The 22,560-nt window shown below is 42.9% G+C and overlaps 1 protein-coding gene across 1 annotated transcript in view; it reads left to right on the top strand.

The window, feature by feature from the left end:
* lrpprc (leucine-rich pentatricopeptide repeat containing) overlaps nucleotides 1–22,560 on the top strand; it is a 114,944-nt gene that overhangs the window by 42,079 nt on the left and 50,305 nt on the right. Inside the window, exons 18-23 of the mRNA XM_089012714.1 lie at nucleotides 204–281; nucleotides 476–526; nucleotides 2,044–2,157; nucleotides 3,754–3,884; nucleotides 4,044–4,129; nucleotides 12,706–12,913. Coding sequence (XP_088868840.1) covers nucleotides 204–281; nucleotides 476–526; nucleotides 2,044–2,157; nucleotides 3,754–3,884; nucleotides 4,044–4,129; nucleotides 12,706–12,913 — 668 coding nt within the window. The remainder of the gene's footprint in view (nucleotides 1–203; nucleotides 282–475; nucleotides 527–2,043; nucleotides 2,158–3,753; nucleotides 3,885–4,043; nucleotides 4,130–12,705; nucleotides 12,914–22,560) is intronic.

The raw sequence follows: 22,560 nt of genomic DNA, 5'->3' as shown, positions 1-22,560 counted from the left end.
AAACCACCTCCGCACTCAAAGAAAGGGGGTCACAAAAAGTAGTCCGCCAGCCACTGTGGCGCCGTGTGGTTCGGTTCGTGCACCGAAAAGTAGTTTGTATGCCAAGATTATAGGCTCGCGAATTTAATGTTCGTGAGGTGAACAGTTCGTGAGCTAAAGCGTTCGTAAGCTAAGGTATCACTGTATTTGTTTTTATTTGCCAGAACATCGTCATCTCTGCAAATATCTACCGAGGCATCAGAAACCTGCTGGAGACATCCCACGCTCCGGAGCTCATCAAGGTACAAAACAGCGTGCCGGTAATTGATCTACGTTGGCGCATTGTCCGCACAGACATTTACTGAGCGGTCAGGTGATGTGGCGCTCAGAAGCTAGCTTGCGCTGTTTGTTGACGCTAATTTGCAAAACTCAACGCGAGAGATTTACTTCACAGTGTTGCAAACTCTGTATCTTCACATCTACGTCTTTGTTTTAGGATGTGATTGCACTGGTGGACCCAAATGAGCAAACGATGCCACGCCTGAATGTAAGTCGGACAACATTGTTTGGCTTCCGATTAAAATACAGTTAACATCCAAGTTACGACTACCCGTACTTATGACCACGACCGTCAGATCCTTTTTTTTTTCAATTCTACGCCTGCCAAGCAGCCAGCAACGCATACTACAATTTTGACCAGCCAGCATGTCACTCACTCGCACAGCAATCTACTGCGTGACTACACTCAGTAGAGTAGTTATACAGTGCAGATACCGTCTCCTGTAGTACTGTACACTGCTTTTTTCCTTCGGCGTCCGGCTGAGTCCGAGCGTGTGTGTCGGGCGACCTCTTTTGGCCGTTCGCGGGTACAGTAATAAAAATCGATCAGATGAAATATGAAATGATTAAAACGACACTAAATGGTAAGTGTAACATTTATAAATGAACTGTACAGTAAACATTTTGTATACATTGCAGGTACAGTTATATAGTCATAAAAAGCGATCATACAAAATATAAAATTATAATAATAATACATTTCATTGGTAACCGCCTTTCAACTCTGTCAAGGTCACTTTAGTCACTGGATAAGTTTTTCTGTGGGTGAGTAGCGGCAGCCACATGCGCCAGTGTTCACTCAACCCAGAAGTAACTCAAATAGATAGAAATCCAGCTAGGTAGCTAGATAATAGATAGCAAATGGACAGCAAATAGATAGCTTGATAGCAAATAGGTAGCCAGCTAGGCGTTCATTCAACCCGGAATAACTCAAATAAATAAAAAAACTAGCTAGATAGCTAATAGCCAAAAGATTGCCAGTGAGCCAGCTAGCCACCAGATAGCTGATAGATAACCAGCCAGCTCGGTAGCTAATAGATATTCAGTCAAAAATTATGTTTTATGGGGACCTGGACCGGATTATTCTCATTTTAATGGTTTCTTATGGGAAATAATTGTTTGGAAGATGAACTTTTTGCCTTACACACACTTTCTGGATAACTCAAAAAAAAAACTAGCTAGCGAGCTAATTGATAGTGAGGTAGCTAACAGATAGCCAATAGCTAACCAGCCAACTAGCCACCAGATAATAAAAATGACACTAAACGTGATCAAATTTATCAAAATGATAAATGAACTGTAAGCAGTTTGGTATCTAATAGTATTCAATAGAAAACGTTGCTTAAAAACAACAGATTGATATTGTATACTATCCTGTCGTGTCATCGTCACGTCGGCCATTTTGAATAGATTTTGACTTACGCCCGTTTGACTTATGACCGTTTTGTCAGAACGGAACCCGGTCGTAACTCGGATGTCACCTGTACAGTTAACATTTAACTTTAAGCTAGACTTATGACCACCTGTATTTACGACCATGACCTCCTGACCCTATTTAAAAAAATATATAATTCCACGCCTGGCACCGCAACGCGCTAGCAGGCCGGCAATGCCCGTTTGACTTATGACCGTTTTGTCAAAACGAAACCCGGTCGTAACTCGGATGTTACCTGTATTTGTTTTCCCGAGCAAAGTGAACTGAACGATGTATTTGCTTGCCGTCAGGGACTTGACGGCAAAGTGCCATTCCTGGAGGCCAAACTGGCCGAGCTCAAAGCGGAAAACAAACCTCTGGCTTTGACGCTGAAGCAGCTCATCCACGCTCTCTCAGCTGAGGAGGTACAATGCTCTATTTTCAACTCATTGACAGGCAGACGATGTGCCAAAATGTGTCCACTCCAGTGCCAGGGTTTTTGTCATTGTCACTCCAATTGCAGGACCCTCAGAATATTGAATTTTAGGACTACATAAACATTCAATGCAGCGTAAGAAACCTTAGATTTTCTTCTTTCATCAGAAAAATGAGTTAATTCCTAAGTGATATGGGTCTGGAGTTATCTGAGCTTGAAATAGGGGCGGCTGTCCAAAATCCAATGCAATACATACATATTGCTTTATATAGCGCTGAAGCTGTAACAAAGCGCTAACATGAACTGCCCCCGCAAATGCTGCCCCCTCATGGAAGGGAAAAAAAAAACATTGCCAGAGTTCTCACCAGTGCTTTATCAGCACCCCCCAGCAAGAAAAACCCAAAGAAATTCAGGAATGGCGCTCCACGTCACTATATTCAAATTCCCGAATCAATTCGGGAATGGCAGCGAATGAGTGAAAATGACTTTTTGATGCCGGCAAAATGGCACCTCTATGTAGAACACACAAGGAATTTGTCTCCGGTAGAACACACTGCACTAGTATCATCATAAGAAAAATGGAATCACTATACAGTTCTATTTGGGTTACTGTTTAGAGCGTTAATGGCGACGGGGGAAGAAGCCGTTTAGATGTCAGCCTGAGGGGAGTCGCTGGAAAAGGTGGTGGGAAGCGTGCGCAGGCTTGAGTAGGACAAGTCATTCTCAAAATGCACAGTTTATTTATTTCATTACAATCCAATAGCACACAGGTGTCAAAGTCAAGGCCCGCGGGCCAAATCCGGCCCGCCACATCATTTTTCTCGGCCCGCGAAAGCAAATCAAACTTGTTAAATTCCATGATGATTGCTAAAATCTGAGCCGAAATGTCATATTTTTGGATGTCAACCGCAATAAAAGTCATTATTCTTGACTTCAGATTTGAAAACGAGTTATTCATTAATTTGCTGTGTGCTCTATATGTAATATTTGAAGGGATTTAAACATTCTAATGGGTTCCCCAAATTCATAACGGCCCTCGAGAGGAAACCAGAACTACAATGTGGCCTGTGGCAAAAAATGACTTTGACACCCCTGCAATAGCACATTTACTATACATAAAATAAGGTCTAATTTGTGCAGTTTAAGGCTTATTTAGTAGAAAATTATGTTTTATGAGGACCTGGGATCGAATTATTTTCATGTTAATGGTTTCTTATAGGAAATAAATGTTTGGCAGATGAACCTTTTGCCTTACACACACTTTCTGGGAACCAATTAAGTTTGTGAGCTGAGGTAACACTGTATTTGGATTCCCGGAACCTTTTCAATGTTTTCAACCCCCTTTGGGATTGTAGTTGTCCTTATTGGTTTTTTTTTGTCTCCCCATTGACAAGCTGGATAAAATGAGACAGTTGACAGTCCCATTTTGTCTCCAAGTTCGCCACTCAGCTTCCTCTAGGCACTTAATGCTTGAATAGATGATTATATATATTTTTTTTGTTTGGCTTTCCAAAGTAAGCCATAATGCAAAATGCATTGTGCCAGGGCTCTGCTGTCTATTTAATGTTTTTTGGCCTCTTTACAGAACCTGCAGCGCGCCCTGGAGCTGAAGCGTCAACACCAAAGCGAGATGAGCTTGGGGGCCTACGCCGTCCTCATCAACCTGTGCTGCCGCCATGACGCCGCCGACGAGGCGCTCAACCTGAAGAGGGAAATGTGCGTCCATTAATGTTGGAACTTGATCGCTATTGGGAGAGACATTAATGCCACGTCCAGCTCGCTCCCCCGCTTTCCTCGCTTCCTGTCACCTCCCCCCCCCCCACTCGCATAGCAGAATACATGAATCCCCAATGTCTGTCTCTCTCTTTTCCTCAGGAGTCGTCAGGATTCGTCGGTGGCGCTGGATAGCAGTAAATATGTCGCTCTTGTCAAGGTGCTGGCCAAGAATGGCAGAGTGGAAGGTAAGCTTGTCGTCACGCCAGTCCGTCTGTCCGTCCGTCCGTCCATCTTCTGCCGCTTATCCGGGGTCGAGTCGCGTGGGCAGCAGCTTCGGTAATAATAATAATGATAATAATAATGATAGTGATCATAATCATACATTTAATTTAGAAGCGCCTTTCAAAACTCAAGGTCACTTTACAGTCACAGGATAAAGAAATAGATAGAAAGCTAGCTAGCTAGCGGATAGCTAATAACAATAATAATAATACATTGTACTTATAACCGCCTTTCAAAACTCAAGGACATAGCTAATAGATAACTATATAGCTAATAGCTAGCCAGATAATAATAATAATACATTTAATTTCTAAGCGCCTTTTAAAACTCTCAAGGTCACTTTACAGTCACAGGATACGTTTTGCAGTGGGTGAGCAGCGGCAGCCATACGCGCCAGCGTTTACTGAACCCGGAAGTAACTCAATTGGAAAGAAAGCTAGCTAGCTAATAGATAGCCAGCTATCTGGATAGATAGCTAATAGATAGCCAGCCAGCTAGCTAGATAGCTAATAGATAGCCAGACTTCCTTTTCCCCCAGCCACTTTTTCCCGAGGCGTTCCCAGTCCAGCTGGGTGACATCGTCTATTCATAATAATAATAATAATCCATTTCATTTCTAAGCGCCTGTCAAAGACCTCTGAAGGTCACTTGACAGTCACAGGATAAGTTGTTTTTTTTGTGGGTGAACAGCGGCAGCTACACACGCCAGCGTTCCCTCAACCCGGAAGTAACTCAAATAGAAAGCTAGCTAGCTAGCTATTAGAATGCTAATAGATAACCAGCTAGATAGTCAGCTAGCTAGATAGCCATATGGCTAAGAGATAGCGAGCTAGATTTAATGCTGCTGGGTCTGAACTTGACTATTCTTGGTCTTTGTTATTGGAAAACTAATCAGTGAATCCTGGGTCGTTCCCGGGATCTTCTGCCAGTGGGGCATGCCTGGAACACCTCACCTGGAGGTATCCTGATCAGATGCCCAAGCCACCTCATCTCAATGTGGAGGAGAAACGGTCCAACTCTGAGCCCTCCGACTCCAGCTCGCGAGCATAGATGAGGGTTGGGACGTAGATGGACCGCTAAATTGAGAGCTTCAGGCCTTTTGGCCCAGCTCCTTCAAAGTCCGCATCACAGCTGACGCCGCGCCGATACGCTCCTTCCTTCCCTCATTAGTGAACAAAACTCCCAGATGCAGTGATACCTCGGTTTACGAACCCCTTGGCTTACGAACCTTTCAGTTCACGAACGCTACACTTATGAAAATTTTACCTTGGCATATGAACCATTTTTCAGGATACACACGCAGCTGCCACAATGAGTGATGTGTCGTTCGCGAACGAGCCCGTTGTCCTAACAAGAAAATGGCAGCCCACTTCTTTTTGTCCTCTATTCCCCGCCCCCAGTCTTCGGTTAAAGCCACGTGATTGGTCAAGAACGCAGCAGTGACGGGAGGTTGTTTAAAAATTAAAGAGACAGGCAGACGACAGTGAGAGTGTTTCAACTTTGATAGTTCAAAGGCAGAGTGTAGACTGCAAGGTTAAAATATCCCATCAATCAGGCTCCACAAATAACCCGCACAAGCCATCTGTACACTTGACGCAAAAAGCTATCAACACAGCTAAACAACACAATTGATGAGGAACAAGGTAAAATGATAGCAGAGAAAGCACCTACAAGGGATCATTCGTCAAGATGGTGAAAGAAGAAGGTTACGTTCCTCATCAAGTGTTTAATGCTGAGGAAACCGGCCACTCCATTCCATCAAGCCATCAACGACCATCACAAAGGTAAATAAAATGAGTTTATTGTACAGTACAGTTTATTTCTTTAATTATATACTATAGCCCATTTATTATACATAAAATAAGGTATATTTTGTGTAAGGCTTAGAAAATTAGAAAGTGGAAAATTATGTTTTATGGGGACCTGGGAACGGATTATTCTCATTTTAATAGTTTCCAATGGGGAAGTAATTTTTGGGATACACACTTTTCGCCTTACACACTCTGTCTGGGAACCGATTAAGTTCGTAAGCCAAGGTATCACTGTACTTCAACTCCTCCACTTGGGGCAAGATCTCCATCCTTTTGCGACTGAGAACCATTGTCTCAGGTTGTCATCCTAACCGCTTCACGTTGGGCGGCGAACCGCTTCAGTGAGCGTTGGCGAGCCCCCGCTTGAAGGCCCCAACAGGACCACATCATCTGCCAAAAAACACAGATGCCCGCACTGAGTTCTCTTTTTCCCGCCTTCGTCAAATGAGTTTTCCGCACCGCGATGGCAGATTTCCTTCTCGTTAGCATCGCCGCTTCCGTTTAGCTTTTAGCCGTTTGACATCTCCACATTTTCAGGCACGCACCCCCGCATCAGAGAGAAACGAGAAGGGGGGAAAATTACAGGACCCTGTGCATTTTTGTGGAATTATTGAAATCCGCCTTGATGCTCGTGGCAGATCATGTCCGCCAAAGTGCCTGAGTCGTGTGTTTACACACGCGGAGACACACACATACGCGCATTTGCATGTGAATTGAAGCAAAAGGTATTTGTTGGGCGCGACAGTCGGAGCGTCCGTCGGCGGGTGGCGGCTTGCGCATCGCCCGCGCGAAAGCGTTGGCCATTAGCCTGAGTGCGCGCAACTGGGCGAGACGCTTGTCGCCCACATTAGCACACTTGGCTAACCTTGATCTTAGCGCCTCCTAAACCCCTCCACCCCGCTCAGGCACTAGCGAGCTAGCGGCACGCACGTCGGACCCCGGATGATCATCACGTTGACCGCTGTGTTTTTTTTTTAACACGGCAACTCTTTTGTTGTCTTTTGCTTGAGTTCGCTTCTTCCCTTTTGACTTTCCTCCTAATGGAATCAATAATAATAATAATAATAATAATAATCTTCTTTTCCTTTCGGCTTTTCCCATTAAGGGGTCGCCACAGCAAATCAGTGTCCTCCATTTTGAGAGGTTTGATCCGCATGTTTGTTTCGGCCAAGCTTTTACGTCGGATGCCGTTCCTGACACAACCCTCTGTATTTATCCGGGCTTGGGACCGGCACAAGAAGTAAAGCACGTTATTGGTCAAGAATGCAGCAGGGCGGGGGGGGGGGGGGAGGAAACATTAAAGAGACAGGCGGACAGAGAGAGAGAGAGAGAAAACACACACACGAAAGGGAGAGGACAGAGCTTGAAACAAAAAAAAGAAAAGGGGAAAAAAACTAGTAAATGGATAGAAAACAGTGAAATTTGGACTTGTTTCAACTTTGATAGTTCAAAAGCAGAGTGTAGACTGGAAAGTTAAATATCCCATCAATCAGGCTCCACAAATAACCCGCACAAGTCAGCTGTACACTTACAAAAAGCTATTAACCCAGCTAAACAGATCACAATTGATGAACTAGATACAATTATCACAGAGAACCATTCCTCAAGATGGTGAAAGAAGCCTACGTTCCTCATCAAGTGTTTAATGCTGAGGAAACCGGACACTCCATTCCATCAAGCCATTAACGATCATCACAAAGGTAAATAAAATCACTTTATTGTACAGTACAGTTTACTTCTTTAATCATAATAATATAGCATATTTATTATACATAAAATAAAGTACAGTAAAGTCTCGTTATATCGATATCGGTTATATCGATAGTACCGCTTATTACGATACTATTTCTATGCACGCATGGAGAAAATTACATGCGCGCAGGGTCGGATATATCGATAGTCCCGGTTATATCGATATTTTTCGGACTCCCGAGAATATCGATATAACGAGACTTTACTGTATATTTTGTGTAGTTTTAAGGCTTAGAAAATTAGAAAGTAGAAAATTATGTTTTATGGGGACTTGGGAACGGATTATTCTCATTTTAATGGTTTCCTATGGGAAATAATTTTTTGGGATACACACTTTTCGCCTCACACACTCTGTCTGGGAATCAATTGATTTCGTAAGCCAAGATCCCACTGTATACTCACACACTTGATCATACTATTGAAGAAACTTTGATTGGCTGTAAATATTCTATGGAAGTGTCGTTGGAAAACGTTCGTTGAAATTTTGTTGTGCTCGTGTTGATAAACAAAATGAAAGAGAACGTGTGCATTTATTAAGATGCTGTTGCTATAGTAACAGGGTTTTGGTGTCTCGAACTTCTGCAGCTGAGCCAGCAATAATAATAATGATGATAATAAATTTAATTTCTAAGCGCCTTTCAAAACTCTCTTCACTTGATGAGGAACGTAGCCTTCTTCTTTCACCATCTTGTGGGTGCTTTCTCTGCGATCATTTTACCTAGTTCCTCATCAATTGTGTTCTGTTTAGCTGTGTTGATAGCTTTTTGCATCAACTGTACATTTGGTATTTGGGTTATTTGTGGAGCCTGTTTGATGGGAATTTTAACCTTGCAGTCTACACTCTGCCTTTGAACTATCAAAGTTGAAACGAGTCCAAATTTCACTGTTTTCTATCCATTTTCTCACTCTTTCTCTGTCATCTGCCTGTCTCTTTAATGTTTAAACCACATCCCCTGACTGCTTCATTCTTGACCAATCACGTGGCTTTAACCGAAGACTGGGGGCATGGAATAGAGGATAAAAAAAAAGTCGGCTGCCATTTTCTTTTTTGGAGTGTCACTCTGTCTCTGTCTGTAAACCCCCCCCCCTCCCTCACTGCTGCGTTCTTGACCAATCACGTGGCTTTAACCGAAGACTGGGGGCGGGGAATAGAATATGCCATTTTCTTATGAGAACGGGCTTGTTCGTGAACCACACATCATTCATTGTGACGCCCCGTGTGTATCCCAAAAATAGTTCGTATGCCAAGGTAAAATTTTCATAAATTTAGCGTTCGTAAACCGAAAAGTTCGTAAGCCAAGGGGTTTGTAAACCGAGGTATCACTTTATTGTTATTATTTTTTCACAGCAGCAAAGGGATGAAAGTATGAGGAAAGGAAAGAAAGAAGGAGAAAAACAAAATGCAGGAGCTGCTGGAAAGGCAGCCACTCTCACGGCGCCATCTTGAATTAAAATAAAAAGCAATTCAATAACAAATATGACAACACGATGAGGCTCGCTAACTCGGTGTTCCGCTCGTCTTGCCTTTCCGTCTTGAAGTACACCTCTCCATCACCACTTGTCTTTTTGACCTTTACTTTGTCTTGTCATCCGGTGACTCGTCTTTGGATGGAAGATTAGATGAAGCAGCGGGCCGTGTGATGTTACTTTGCCCGTCCACCTCCTCGTATCCGGTGTGAGCGGCTGAGCTAACGGTTACGCCTACGCTTGAGACGGGCGGGTAAAAGCAGCGGCGGCAGACGCATGCCGCCGAGCCCCGGGTGGCTTTGAACGCTGGACGAATTGCTCCATTTGGCCCCATCAGTGCCGAGCCGTTTGCTTGTCTGATTAGAGGCTACGTGGATCCGACACCTCCGACTTGAGTGCGGTTGAGAACGCAGGAAGTTGATCCGCCATCCACCGCACGCTCGGCCGTCAAAATAAAAGGGGGTATTTTGAGGATGACAGGACGTCCAAGGTTAGGGTTCGAGTTTTCGTCTCGCTTAGTTTGACTCCCTGGTGCTTGTGCTCTTTGTGACTGCTTTATTTCCTGTATAGGATAGTTGTCCATGTTAAGCACTTTGTTACAGCTTCAGCTGTTCTTAAAGGACAACCGACGTCTCCGGACAAGTTGTGTCCATAATTTGTAAAATGGCTTCAAATGACTTCTACTGAGCGTATTTTACAAAGATTCCACCGCATTTCGCTATATTTTACGTTTTAAGACTCTCACTGAATATTCCGGAAGTCTTGTTTTTGAGTTGGTGACGAGTCCTCACCCGACGTCACTGAAGGAACGCCCCTCACCGAGAAAGGACATAACTTGCATCACGTCAATGCATTTTGCGGTACTTCCATGTTGATGGCGAAATTAGAAGGATAACACATAAATAACGCGATGGCGAATCCTTGTGTGTTGCGCTAAGACTTCTACAGTGTATTTGATGTCCGCTTACAAAACGTCCTAGGAGACAGTTTACACGGAGCTTTGTCGCCCTCTTCTGCCTTTTTTGGGTACTGTGAGTACTAAAGAGTTTGTCACTACATTTCTCTCCAGACGCCTCAAAATGACCGGACTAAATTCTTTAATCGATTGCAAACATGTATGCTTTCCTCTTCAGAACTATTTGAATTATATTCATAACTGGATGAGTAACAAGAAAGCATCTTTTCCGAATCTCAAGCCATTGTTTTGATTCTCGAGCAAGGCAAGACGTCTTGGGGTGACGCCACGAACAAGGGGGCGGGACCTTCTGAAAATGGCCACTTCAATTTGAAGCAGAATGCAGAAGTTTTGCATTTGACTAAAAATATCATACTGCGTGTTTTGGGTATTTTAGATGCTATAAAACGTTTTTCTGATGTCAGTTAGGAAACAAAAAAGTGATGTCGGTTGTCCTTTAAAGCGCTATATACATCAATATGGATTGTATTTTATATACAGTCAAACCTCTGTATTCAACCATAATCCGTTCCAGAAATCTGCTTGAAAAGCAAAACAGCTTTTCCCGTTATAATCAATATAAAATAGTTTAATCTGTTCCTAGAGCTCTCAACCGGCCAACAATGTTTTGTATTGTATTATACAGTCAAATCTCTGTATTCGACCATAATCCGTTCCAAAAACCTGTTTGAAAACCAAAACAGCTTTTCCCATTATAATCAATGTAAAATCTTTTAATTTGTTCCGAGATCTGTCAACCGGACATCAATATGTTTTGTATTGTATATAGAGAGTCAAACCTCTGCATTCAAAAAAAAAGTGATGTTAGTTGTCCTTTAAAGCACTATATACATCAATATGGATTGTATTTTATATACAGTCAAACCTCTGTATTCGACCATAGTCCGTTCCAGAAACCTGTTTGAAAACCAAAACAGCGTTTCCCATTATAATCATTGTGAAATATTTTAATTCATTCCGAGATCTGTCAACCGGACATCAATATGTTTTGTATTGTATATAGAGTCAAACCTCTGCATTCAACCATAATCCGTTCCAGAAACCTGTTTTAAAACCGAAACAGCGTTTCCCATTATAATCATTGTAAAATATTTCAATTGGTTCCAAGAGCTGTCATCTGGACATCAACATATTTTGTTTTGTGTATACAGTCAAATCTCTGTATTCGACCATAATCCGTTCCAGAAACCTGTTTCAAAACCAAAGCAGCTTTTCCCTTTATAATCAATGTAAAATATTTTAATTCATTGCAAGGTTCTCAACTGGACTTCAATATATTTTGTATTGTATATACTTGGGTGCTCAGAAAGGCACTTGTAAATTAAATGTATTATTATTATTATTATTATTGTATTATAGTCAAACCTCCGTATTCGACCCTAATCCGTTCCACAAACCTGTTAAAAAAACGAAACAGCTTTTCCCATTATAATCAATGTAAAATCTTTTAATTCGTTCCAAGAGCTGTGAATCGGACACGTCTGTTTTTTTTTTTTTTATTGAGATTGAACAATACAAACATGTCGATTTACAATAGAACGCTACACGAGGATCACGTCCAATTTGCAGAGATCTCTGACAAACACGTCTGCTTTTTAGTAAAAAAAATAATAAAAACTTTATTCAACAATATGAATGACACATTCACAATCACATTAACAAATTCACAGTCACAATATGACACGACACGAGGAAGTGACGTTAGTTGAGTGGCGCATTCAGGTGCGCTCAGTTTGGTCAACCTGAAATCTTCGGTCGAAATCCGAATTAGCCTAAAACCGAGATGTTCTGGTCCTTTTCACACAAATCAACCAAACTGAGAATTTTGCTTTATTTTGTCTCCCGAGTTTTGATGGCCGCCATGGCATTTTCAAGTCCAGCCACACCTGCCAGGCCGCTATTCTGCGCATGTTGATGCCACTACGGCCCCTCGGTCGCGGCGGCTCGATGAGCATCTGCTTTGGAAAGCGGCTGTATCGCTATCAACCCATTAGCAGCTGTCTAAATAGATGCTAAATACATCTTAATGACTTTATCCTCGTAACACGCACGCATGTGTGCACACCCTCGTACACCTCCCCTTGTTGGCCAGATGGCTGCACGGCGAGGAAAATAAGCCGTCATTTCCATGCAAAATGGCCCTCATCCCGCTTCCAGAGGTCTGGTGGAGGGCGCGATAGACCCTCGGCGCGCCGCGTGCCTATAATTTAGCCACCCCCCTCCTCCCATTTTTTTTCCGCCTGGCCAAGGCGCAAAGACAGCCTTCGTCATCGGGGTCCACTAATTGTGGTCTCGTTTGAAAAAGCGCACGTTGCAATTAGAGCAGAGTTGGCATTATCCGGGGTTGCATTTGCATCCCCCGCTGCGAGCAAAACGCTGTTTTCCCCGCGTGGAATTAGCTAAAAGGGCCTTTTATCAAAGCGTTTGCGCCCCCCTCTCCGCCACTTCCCACTTCTTTCTCTCGTCCTTTGTTTCCGAATGGTGTCGGTTTGTTGATCTGACGCGGCGTGCCGTGTGGTGTCTGGCTCTCCAGAGGCGATGGACACCCTGAAGGAGATGCGAGAGAAGGACGTGGCGCTGAGCGACAACCACATCACCATGTTCTTCCACGCCTTGAACGCTGTGGGGGCCAAAGGCGACCCGGCCGTTGTCCGGCGCCTACAAGACACCATCTTCACGCTGGGACTGGCCAAGCCCAGCGCCAATCTCTGCGCGCCGCTCGTCAGCGCCTACTTGAACAGGTAACGTTCACGCGCCCATTTTCAACCTGAGCTGAAAATGCGTTTGGAGGCAATAAAAAGTTTCTTTGATTCTCACATGTTTTCACATGTATAGGATTGTGCATAAATAGACACTACATTTCATCATAAAACTTAAAGGACAACCGACGTCTCCGGACAAGTTGTGTCCATAATTTGTAAAATGGCTTTGAATGACTTCTACTGAGCGTATTTTAAAAAGATTCCACCGCATATAGCTAGATTTTACGTTTTAAGACTTGCGCTGAATATTCAGAAAGTCTTGTTTTTGAGTTGGAGACGAGTCCGTACGTGACGTCACTAAAGGAACGCCCCCTGACCGAAAAAAGACACATTGTAGCAGTCCTTCCATCACGTCAATATATTTTGCTGTATTGTTTGGTCTGAAAACCTTGTGTTGCACCCAAAAGCCGCCAGAAGAGGCTGTCCAAGCTCCATACAAGGAATTTATCACCCTGTGGAAACGGAGGTGGCCACTGGAGGTTGCCATTTTGTGCCTCTTTTCTGGTGATCGTTTCTCCCCAATGTTGCTTCAAAATGGCATGGAATAAACTCTTTAATCGATTGCAAACATGTATGCTTTCCTCTTCAGAACTATTTGAATCATATTCATAACTGGAGGTGTAACAAGAAAGCATATTCTCCGAATCTGAAGCCATTGTTTTGATTGTCAAGCAATGCAAGACGTCTTGGCGTGACGTCACAAACTGGGGGCGGGACTTTCTGAAAATGCCCAATTCGCAGCTCAATTTGTTGCACATTTTGGACACTTTAAGTCATTTTATTGGTGTTTTGCATTTGACTAAAAATATCATACTGCGTGTTTTGGGTATTTTAGATGCTATAAGACGTTTTTCTGATGTCAGTTGTCCTTTAAAGGACAACCGACGCCCAACAAGTTGTGCCCATAATTTGTAAAATCACTTAAAATGACTTCGATTGAGCGTAATTTACAAAGATTCCACCGCATATAGCTATATTTTACCTTTTAAGACTCACGCTGAATGAATTTTCAGGAAGTCTTGTTTTTTATTTTTTCCTGACGTCACGTCTGGAACTCCCTTGACCGAGAAAGCGACACACAATACATTTTGGGTACTTTGTTTGGTCTGAAAACTTTGTGTATATCCGTGTTTATCCGTGTTGATGGCGAAATTAGAAGGAAAACACGTAAATAACGCAATGGTGAATTGTGTGTTGCACCAAGACTACTATTTAATACTAGTTGACACAAATTCCCAGTGGACAAATCAGCCCATTTCCAACGGAGCTTGAGCGCCATCTTGTATATTTTCTGGGCGCTACATTGGAGTCCAGACGGCTCGAATTGATCTGGAAGGACTTCTTTAATCGATTGCAAACATGTATGCTTTCTTCTTCAGAACTATTTGAATCATATTCATAACTGGATGAGTAACAAAAAAGCATCTTCTCTGAATCTGAACTCTCTGAAGCCATTGTTTTGATTCTGGAGCATGGCAGTTTGTGAAGGAGTATCCTGGAGAGACGTCACAAACAAGGGGGCGGGACTTTCTGAATCTGCCCACTTCCGAGCTCATTTTGTGGCAGTTTTTGGACACTTTAAGTCATTTTTATTGGTGTTTTGCATTTTACCAAAAATATCAGCCTGCGTGTTTTGGGTATTTTAGATGCTATAAAACGTTTTTCTGATGTCAGTTAGGAGACCAAAAAATGGTGTCGGTTGTCCTTTAAATTTGTGAAGAAAACAGTTCATAAAATGTGTTTAACTAGAGCTGAAAATGTCTTTGGAGCAATAAAAAGTTCATTTGATTGTCTAAGATAAACAATAAGCAGAATCTTCATGTTTTCACATATACAGTAAAGTCTTGTTATATCGATAGTACTGCTTATTACGATACTATTTCTATGAACGCAAAGAGAAAATTTACATGCCGCCGGATCGGATATATCGATAGTCCGGTTATATTGATATTTTTTCCGACTCCCGAGAATATCCATATAACGAGACTTTACTGTATATGTGTCAATTGTGTCAGGTTTGCTCCCTGCAGCCTAAATAGACACAAAATTTCATCATAAACACACATTTGTGTAGAAAACATTTAATGATGATAATAATAATAATCATAATAATAATACATTTAATTCACGAGCGCCTTTCTGAAAACTCGGGGACACTTTACAATAACACAACAATACATAAAACAATAAAACTATGACTAAAATGATAATAAAATAGATGAAACTAGACCACAGGTGTCAAAGTCAAGGCCCGCGGGCCAAATCCGGCCCGCCACATCATTTTTTTTCGGCCCGCGAAACCAAATCAAACTTGTTAAATTCCATGATGATTGCTAAAATCTGAGCCAAAATTTCATATTTTTAGATGTAAACCACAATAAAAGTCATTATTCTTGACTTCAGATTTGAAAACGAGTTATTCATTAATTTGCTGTTTGCTCTATATGTAATATTTGAAGGGATTTAAACATTCTAATGGCTTCCCCAAATTCATAACAGCCCTCGAGAGGAAACCAGAACTACAATGTGGCCCGCGGCAAAAAATGACTTTGACACCCCTGAACTAGACCAGGAAAGCAAGTTTAAACAGGTGGGTTTTGAGGTGGGATTTGAAAGTAGGAAGGGACTCAATATTACAGCTGTTGGGTGGAAGTGAGTTCCAGAGTTTGGGAGCAAAGCGGCTGAACGCTCTGCACCCCATCGTGGTGAGACGGGCAGAGGGCATATAGAGGTGTAAGGAGGATGACGATCTGAGGGAACGGAGATTTGAAGTAGGTCAGTCAGAGGTTATGGATGGCTTTAAATGTCAACAGAAGTATCTTGAATTCAATACGGAGTTGCTGGAGGACAGGAGTGATGTGGTGGAAGGAGGGGATTTTAATGATGATCCGGGCTGAGGAATTTTAGACCAGTTGGAGCTTATGGAGAACTTTTTGATTGACCCCGAAAAGAAGTGAGTTACAATAATCGATACGGGAGGTGACGAGACGTGAAGCAGCGGGCCAGGTGATGTTACTTTGCCCGTCCACCTCCTTGTATCCGGTGCGAGCGGCTAAGCTAACGGTTACGCCTACGCTTGAGACGTGGATGTGGTGTGAGGGGTGAGAGGAGACCGAGTTATGTTATTTATATGGCAGTGAAAAGATAGTGAGCTCTCGATTTAGTTCATAAAACGTGTTTAACTAGAGGTGAAAATGCTTTTGGAGCAATAAAAATTTTTGAATTGATTCTCACAGCTAAACAAAAGGCTCAATCTTCATGCTTTCACTTTGTATATGTCCCGGGTGCATTTTGCTTGCTTGTTTTGAACCGTGCAGCTGTGCGGTCTCTCATGAGCCCCCGCACCCAAGGTGCTTCTCTCTTCATGTCAAATGCGGATCAGTGTTGTGAAACATTGGCCGCGAGGGTCACTCGTATCGGCCCGCCTCCTCGTTCGCCTCCTGCGTGTTCTATTTGTCAAAGTGGCATCTAAGTGGAGCAACTCATTAGCATGTTAATGACGTCCACGGCGCTAATTACCTTAGCCGTACCGTTCGGGGACTCGCGTACACGTCGTTGAATAGCGCGTTTGCCTTGGAAGTCGTACTTTGCGGCTGCTCCCCCGCTGCCGTTAATCTTTGAAGTCATTGCGGCGCCAACCGTTGCCCGGTTCACTCGTTAATTAATGGCTGCCTGGGCCAGATTAGCGGGCTAATTTTCCCGGGTCGTCAGCGCTAAACCAAAACAAACAAACAAGCGCCCATGGGTCTCATTCAAAAGCCGCATTGTGCGCTAACGCTACTTGGCTTGCATTTCCTTCAAAGTTCTTATTTTTGCGCCAGACTTCCATTCCGCTATCATTTGCTACCTCCATATTTTATCCACACTTTGCTCAGACAACATGTCCCTTCCATTGAGTGTTGGCACGCCCGATCCAATCCCTGCTGTCTTTGTGAAGTCGGCGGGGCAACCCTGAACCACTTGCCATTCGCGTGCACAATTGGATTGGACTCGCCTTTGCAAGTCTGGCAGTGGACACATTGACATTTCTCAGGGGCAAAGTGATGAAAGGAAAGGAAGAAATAGAAAAACAAAATACAGGAGCTGCTGTAGAGGCAGGCACTGTCCGGCAGCCATCTTGAAGTAAAAAAAAAAACAACTAAATGAAATGGATTATTATTATTAGGCTGGCTAGATAATGAAAGCTATTATTGTTATTACTATTAGCTAGCTAGCTAGCTTTCTATCTGAGTTACCTCCGGGTTGAGTGAACGCTGGCGCGTGTGGCTGCCGCTGCTCACCCGCAGAAAGACTGATCCTGTGACTGTCAAGTGACCTTGAGGGTTTTGAAAGACGCTTAGAAATGAAATGGATTATTACGATAACAAATAATGTGACACATTACAAAAGACACAGACAGGCATCCAATTTTAGGCACTTTTCTGCACCGTCTTTGTTGTATGAAACAGTTGTAGATGAAAGAGGACATGATCAAAGCCTCCTTTATAACAGTGGATCAGGGGCGTCACGGTGAAATGTGCACGTCTGCTTCAAGGAAAATGTTGAACGCAAACATGAAGAAGCTGTTAGCATCCATCGACTAAATGAGACTGTCTCCCATCTCTTGTCCCACGTCAATCCGCTTCAATTCCAAGCTGCGACCGTTCCACAGACGCACAGTGAAATTTGCACTCGTTTCAACTTTGATAGTTCAAAGGCAGAGTGTAGACTGCAAGGTTAAAATATCCCATCTATCAGGCTCAACAAATAACCCGCAAGCTAAATGTTGAAAGCAAACACGAAGCTGTTAGCGTCCATTGACGAAAAGAGATTGTCTCACATCTCCTGCACCACGTAAATCCGCTTCAATTCCAAGCCGCGACAGTTCCGACCTTTCCGCTGAACATAACGAGGCTGCGAAAATGCTGCCCATGACAGGCACAAAGTACAATCGCACGATGGCCCCACAGCTGTCCAGCATTCACGCCCGCCAGCATTCACTCAACCCGGAAATAACTCCAATAGAAAGAAAGCTAGCCAGCTAATATATAACCAACAGATAGATAGCTAGATAGACAGCCAGCCATCTAATAAATAGCCAACAGATAGCTAGCCAGCCAGAAAGCTCCATAGCTAATATACAGCTAGCGATATAACCAGCTAGCCAATAGATAGCTCGCCAGATAGCCATATAACTAATAACTAGCCAGATAGCTAGCTAGCTGGATGTAATAGATAGCAAATAGATAGGTAGATGACTGACTGAATGATGAGCGTGGCGCCTTTTTCTACTTCTTTCTTTCCTGTCCTCTTCCTTTCATAACTTTGCTATTGTGAAATGTCTATTTGTCCACCGCAAGACGAATAAAGGTACATCTAATCTAATCTAAAAATGACAAATATCAAACTGTATTTATTTTTTCTACTTCTTCCTTTCCTCTTCCTTTCATAATGTCACGTTCCGAGCGAGACAGAAGGCACCCGACTCGTCGGAACGTAGTGGAATTTTTGGATTCCAAAGCAGCCGACAGAGACGGACGATCCTTGTGGGGATTATTATTATTATTGTTATTAGTAAATTATTATTATATTAGTTTATACTAGTTTGACAGTTTGAAATAATCCTTCAATGTTTATTCACAAACGAAAGGCGCTGGTACGGGAGGGCCAGGGGGATAACAAAATAACAAATACTAAAACACAGCGAGTAGGAAGACAAGGGGTGAACCGACCCACCTACTACGCTTGAAAGCAAATCGCACACGGGGGTACACGCAATCCCGAAAGACGCATGAAACTTACTAGCGAGGAGGAAACCGGGTAAACTCACGTACCGAAGATAGAGTCCAGGATACAGGTGAGATGCGAGGCTAAACCAATCATCCGGCACTAGCGAGGTGACTGCGACCCATCTAAATACACCGTGTCCACCGTGATGAGAGAATTGACAGCAGGTGGTGGAGGCAGGGAGAGGCGGCCCCGCCCACAGCTGTCAATTCGTACGTGACACATAACTTTGCTGCTTTGAAATGTCAATTTCTCCACTGCGACACAAATAAAAGTACATGTAATCTAAAAGTGACAAATATCAACCTGTATGGAGTTTTTCTACTTCTTTCTTTCCTTTCCTCTTCCTTCCATAACTTTGCTGCTGTGAAATGTCAATTTCTCCACTGCGAGACGAATTAAGGTACATCTAATCTAAAAGTGACAAATATCAACGTGTATGTAGTTTTTCGACTTCTTCCTTTCCTTTCCTCTTTCATAACTTTGCTACTTTAAAATGTCAATTTCTCCACTGTGAGACGAATTAAGGTACATCTAATCTAAAAGTGACAAATATCAACCTGTATGTACTTTTTCGACTTCTTCCTTTCCTTTCGTCTTCCTTTCATTGCTTTGCTACTGAGAAATACAGTAAAGTCTCGTTATATCGATATCGATTATTTTCTGGGCGCTACATTGGAGTCCAGATGGCTCGAATTGATACGGAAGGACTTCTTAAATCGATTGCAAACATGTATGCTTTCTTCTTCAGAACTATTTGAATCATATTCATAACTGGATGAGTAACAAAAAAGCATCTTCTCTGAATCTGAACTCTCTGAAGCCATTGTTTTGATTCTGGAGCATGGCAGTTTGTGAAGGAGTATCCTGGCGTGACGTCACGAACAAGGGGGCGGGACTTTCTGAATCTCACCAGTTCCGAGCTCATTTTGTGGCAGTTTTTGGACACTTGAAGTCATTTTTATTGGTGTTTTGCATTTGACGAAAAATATCAGCCTGCGTGTTTTGGGTATTTTAGATGCTATAAAACGTTTTTCTGATGTCAGTTAGGAGACCAAAAAATGGTGTCGGATGTTCTTTAAATTTGTGAAGAAAACAGTGTTTAACTAGAGCTGAAAATGTCTTTGGGGCAATAAAAAGTTCATTTGATTTTCTAAGATAAACAATAAGCAGAATCTTCATGTTTTCACATATACAGTAAAGTCTTGTTATATCGATATCGGTTATATCGATACGTCTGTGTAAGCTCTCAGTCGTACAGGAGTGGTCCATCGATGAGAAGGTTTCTTCAGCCCTCATCTGTACAAAAGTGAAGGTTTCGGACGTTTCGCCTCCTATCCAAGAGGCTTCGTCAGCGAACTAAAGTCTGACTGGTCGTATCGGCCCCATTTATATATCCCTAATGTCCAGACATGGAGGCGCCGGACACAGCTATGATAGGTCCCTACTCTCAGGTATATATTATATCGATAGTACCGCTTATTACGATACTAATTCTATGAACGCAAGGAGAAAATTACATGCACGCAAGGTTGGATATATCGATAGTCCCGGTTATATCGATATTTTTCGGACTCCTGAGAATATCGATATAACGAGACTTTACTGTATCAACCTCTATTCGGCGCCGAACATTTAACTCTAAGTTCCCCTCTGGAGGGGGTGGGGGCACTTTCTTCTGTTTTCTTTGCGTCACTCAGCGGATTTTTGGGCGGAGGCGACACACAAAGACAAAGCCGACAAGCATCGGTCCCGCCCTCGCCGGTCTGTCTCATCCGCGGCGTCGCCGCTTAATGACTAAATGAACACTTGTGCGGCAGATGAGCCCTTGACAGCCCATCATACGCCCGCCCGTCCGCCGCCGCGCATTGTCTGAGCTTAGCCTACTTCGAGAAAGCGAAAGAAAAGGAGCGTACGGCCAAAATGGCGGCGCCGTTTTGTTGCATGGCTCTTGAGTGTCATTGCTGAAAAGAGTCGTCCTCCTTTAACCATCTGGCGGTGGCACACAAGGTGAATTGAAGGTCGTGGTGCTTTATTTACAAAATCAACCTGCGACGCTTCACCGTTTCTTCTCGCTCGCCATCCGAGCACTTTCGGCGCTGACCTCTGTGTGATTGACATGGTAATTACCCAATCAACAGAGTGACAGCAGCGCCGATCGAAGCCAAGACGCCCCCCCCCCCCCCCCCCCCGCCCAACTCGTCTTCGCTCTTTTTCTTGATCAATGCTTCCATCGGGCAAACGTGTCCCCTCCACAAAATCTGCCTCCGGGCCTCCGATACATAAGAATGATCGAATTTGATGAGGTGTCATGTCATGTCAATCGAGATTTCTGCTTATTGACAAGCTAAAGTTCTTACATTTGATTTTTAACTCATTCGCTGCCATTCCCGAATTGATTCTGGAATAGAAACGTTTGATGTGGAGCAACATTCCAGAATTTGTTTGCGTTTTGATTTTTCTTGCGGGGGGAGTGGCGTTAAAGCGCTGGCCAGACCTCTGCCAATGTTGATTCGCTTCCACGAGGGGGCAGCATTTGGCTTTTGTCCATGTTAGCGCTTTGTTACTGCTCCAGCTGTTGTTAAAGCGCTTTAGGAACGAATATGGATGGATTGTATTGTATTTTGGACAGCCGCCTGCATTTCAAACTCACATAACTTGGGAACCAAACAAGTTAGAAATGAACTGTGTTGATGTTTCCTATCTTTACTCTTTCACTGCTATTGACAAATTTATTCGGGGATTGAAAATATGACGTAGAGCACTATTCCCGTTTCACTTCTTATCCAAGAGGCTTCGTCAGCGAACTAAAATTTGCTGGTAGTTTTGGCCCTATATATTATATATATATATATATATATATATATATATATATATATATATATATATATATATACATTTTTTTAATATAGCTTTTAGGTGCAGATTGAGGCCCACTAGTATTATCCCTGCGATGTTGATAGTCTTTTTTTGAGAATTTGTTAAGTCTCTCCAATATATTGCTCCTTACAATTTTCATTTTTGAATATATTGATTAAAGAAACAGGCAGACGACAGTGAGAGTGTTTCAACTTTGATAGTTCAAAGGCAGAGTGTAGACTGCAAGGTTAAAATATACCATCAATAAGGCTCCACAAACAACCCGCACAAGCCATCTGTACACCTGATGCAAAAAGCTATCAACCCAGCTAAACAAAACATAATTGATGAGGAAGTAGATAAAATAATCGCAGAGAAAGCAACTACAAGGGATCATTCCTCAAGATGGTGAAAGGAGAAGGCTACGTGAAACCGGCCACTCCATTCCATCAAGCCATCCATCACAAAGGTAAATAAAACGACTTTGTTATACAGTACAGTTTATTTCTTTAATTATGATACCATAGCACATTTATTATACATAAAATAAGGTATATTTTGTGTAGTTTGAAGGCTTAGAAAACTAGAAAGTAGAAAATTATGTTTTATGGGGACCTGGGAACGGATTATTCTCATTTTAATGGTTTCCTGTGGCACATTAATTTTTGGGATACACACTTTTCACCTTACACACTCTGTCTGGGAACCAATTAAGTTCGTAAGCCAAGGTATCACTGTATTGCCAACTTTTCGAGATTAGCGGCCATTGACCGCCTTTTATTTTTGAAAAGTTGCAGAAAAGCCGGCGGGAAGCTAAAGAGCTCGACGGCGGCCCTTTTGTCCGCCGTCGAGCTCTCCCGGAGAGACATTAGCCTCCCTCCCCTTCTCCGCACGATTGTGTGAGAATGATGTCTTGAGGCCAAAAGGCCTGATCACCTGTACTTGTGCTGTCACGCATTAAACGGCCCCGTCATTGTGCCGGAATGCCGGGGCGCCAGGGT

Source organism: Hippocampus bargibanti, linkage group LG13 (genome assembly GCF_051943395.1).
Source record: "Hippocampus bargibanti isolate YZ-2025 linkage group LG13, ASM5194339v1, whole genome shotgun sequence".
In the NCBI taxonomy this organism is placed as follows: domain Eukaryota; kingdom Metazoa; phylum Chordata; class Actinopteri; order Syngnathiformes; family Syngnathidae; genus Hippocampus; species Hippocampus bargibanti.
Note: the sequence above shows the minus strand (reverse complement) of the source record. Positions and strands in the feature narration are given on the sequence as shown.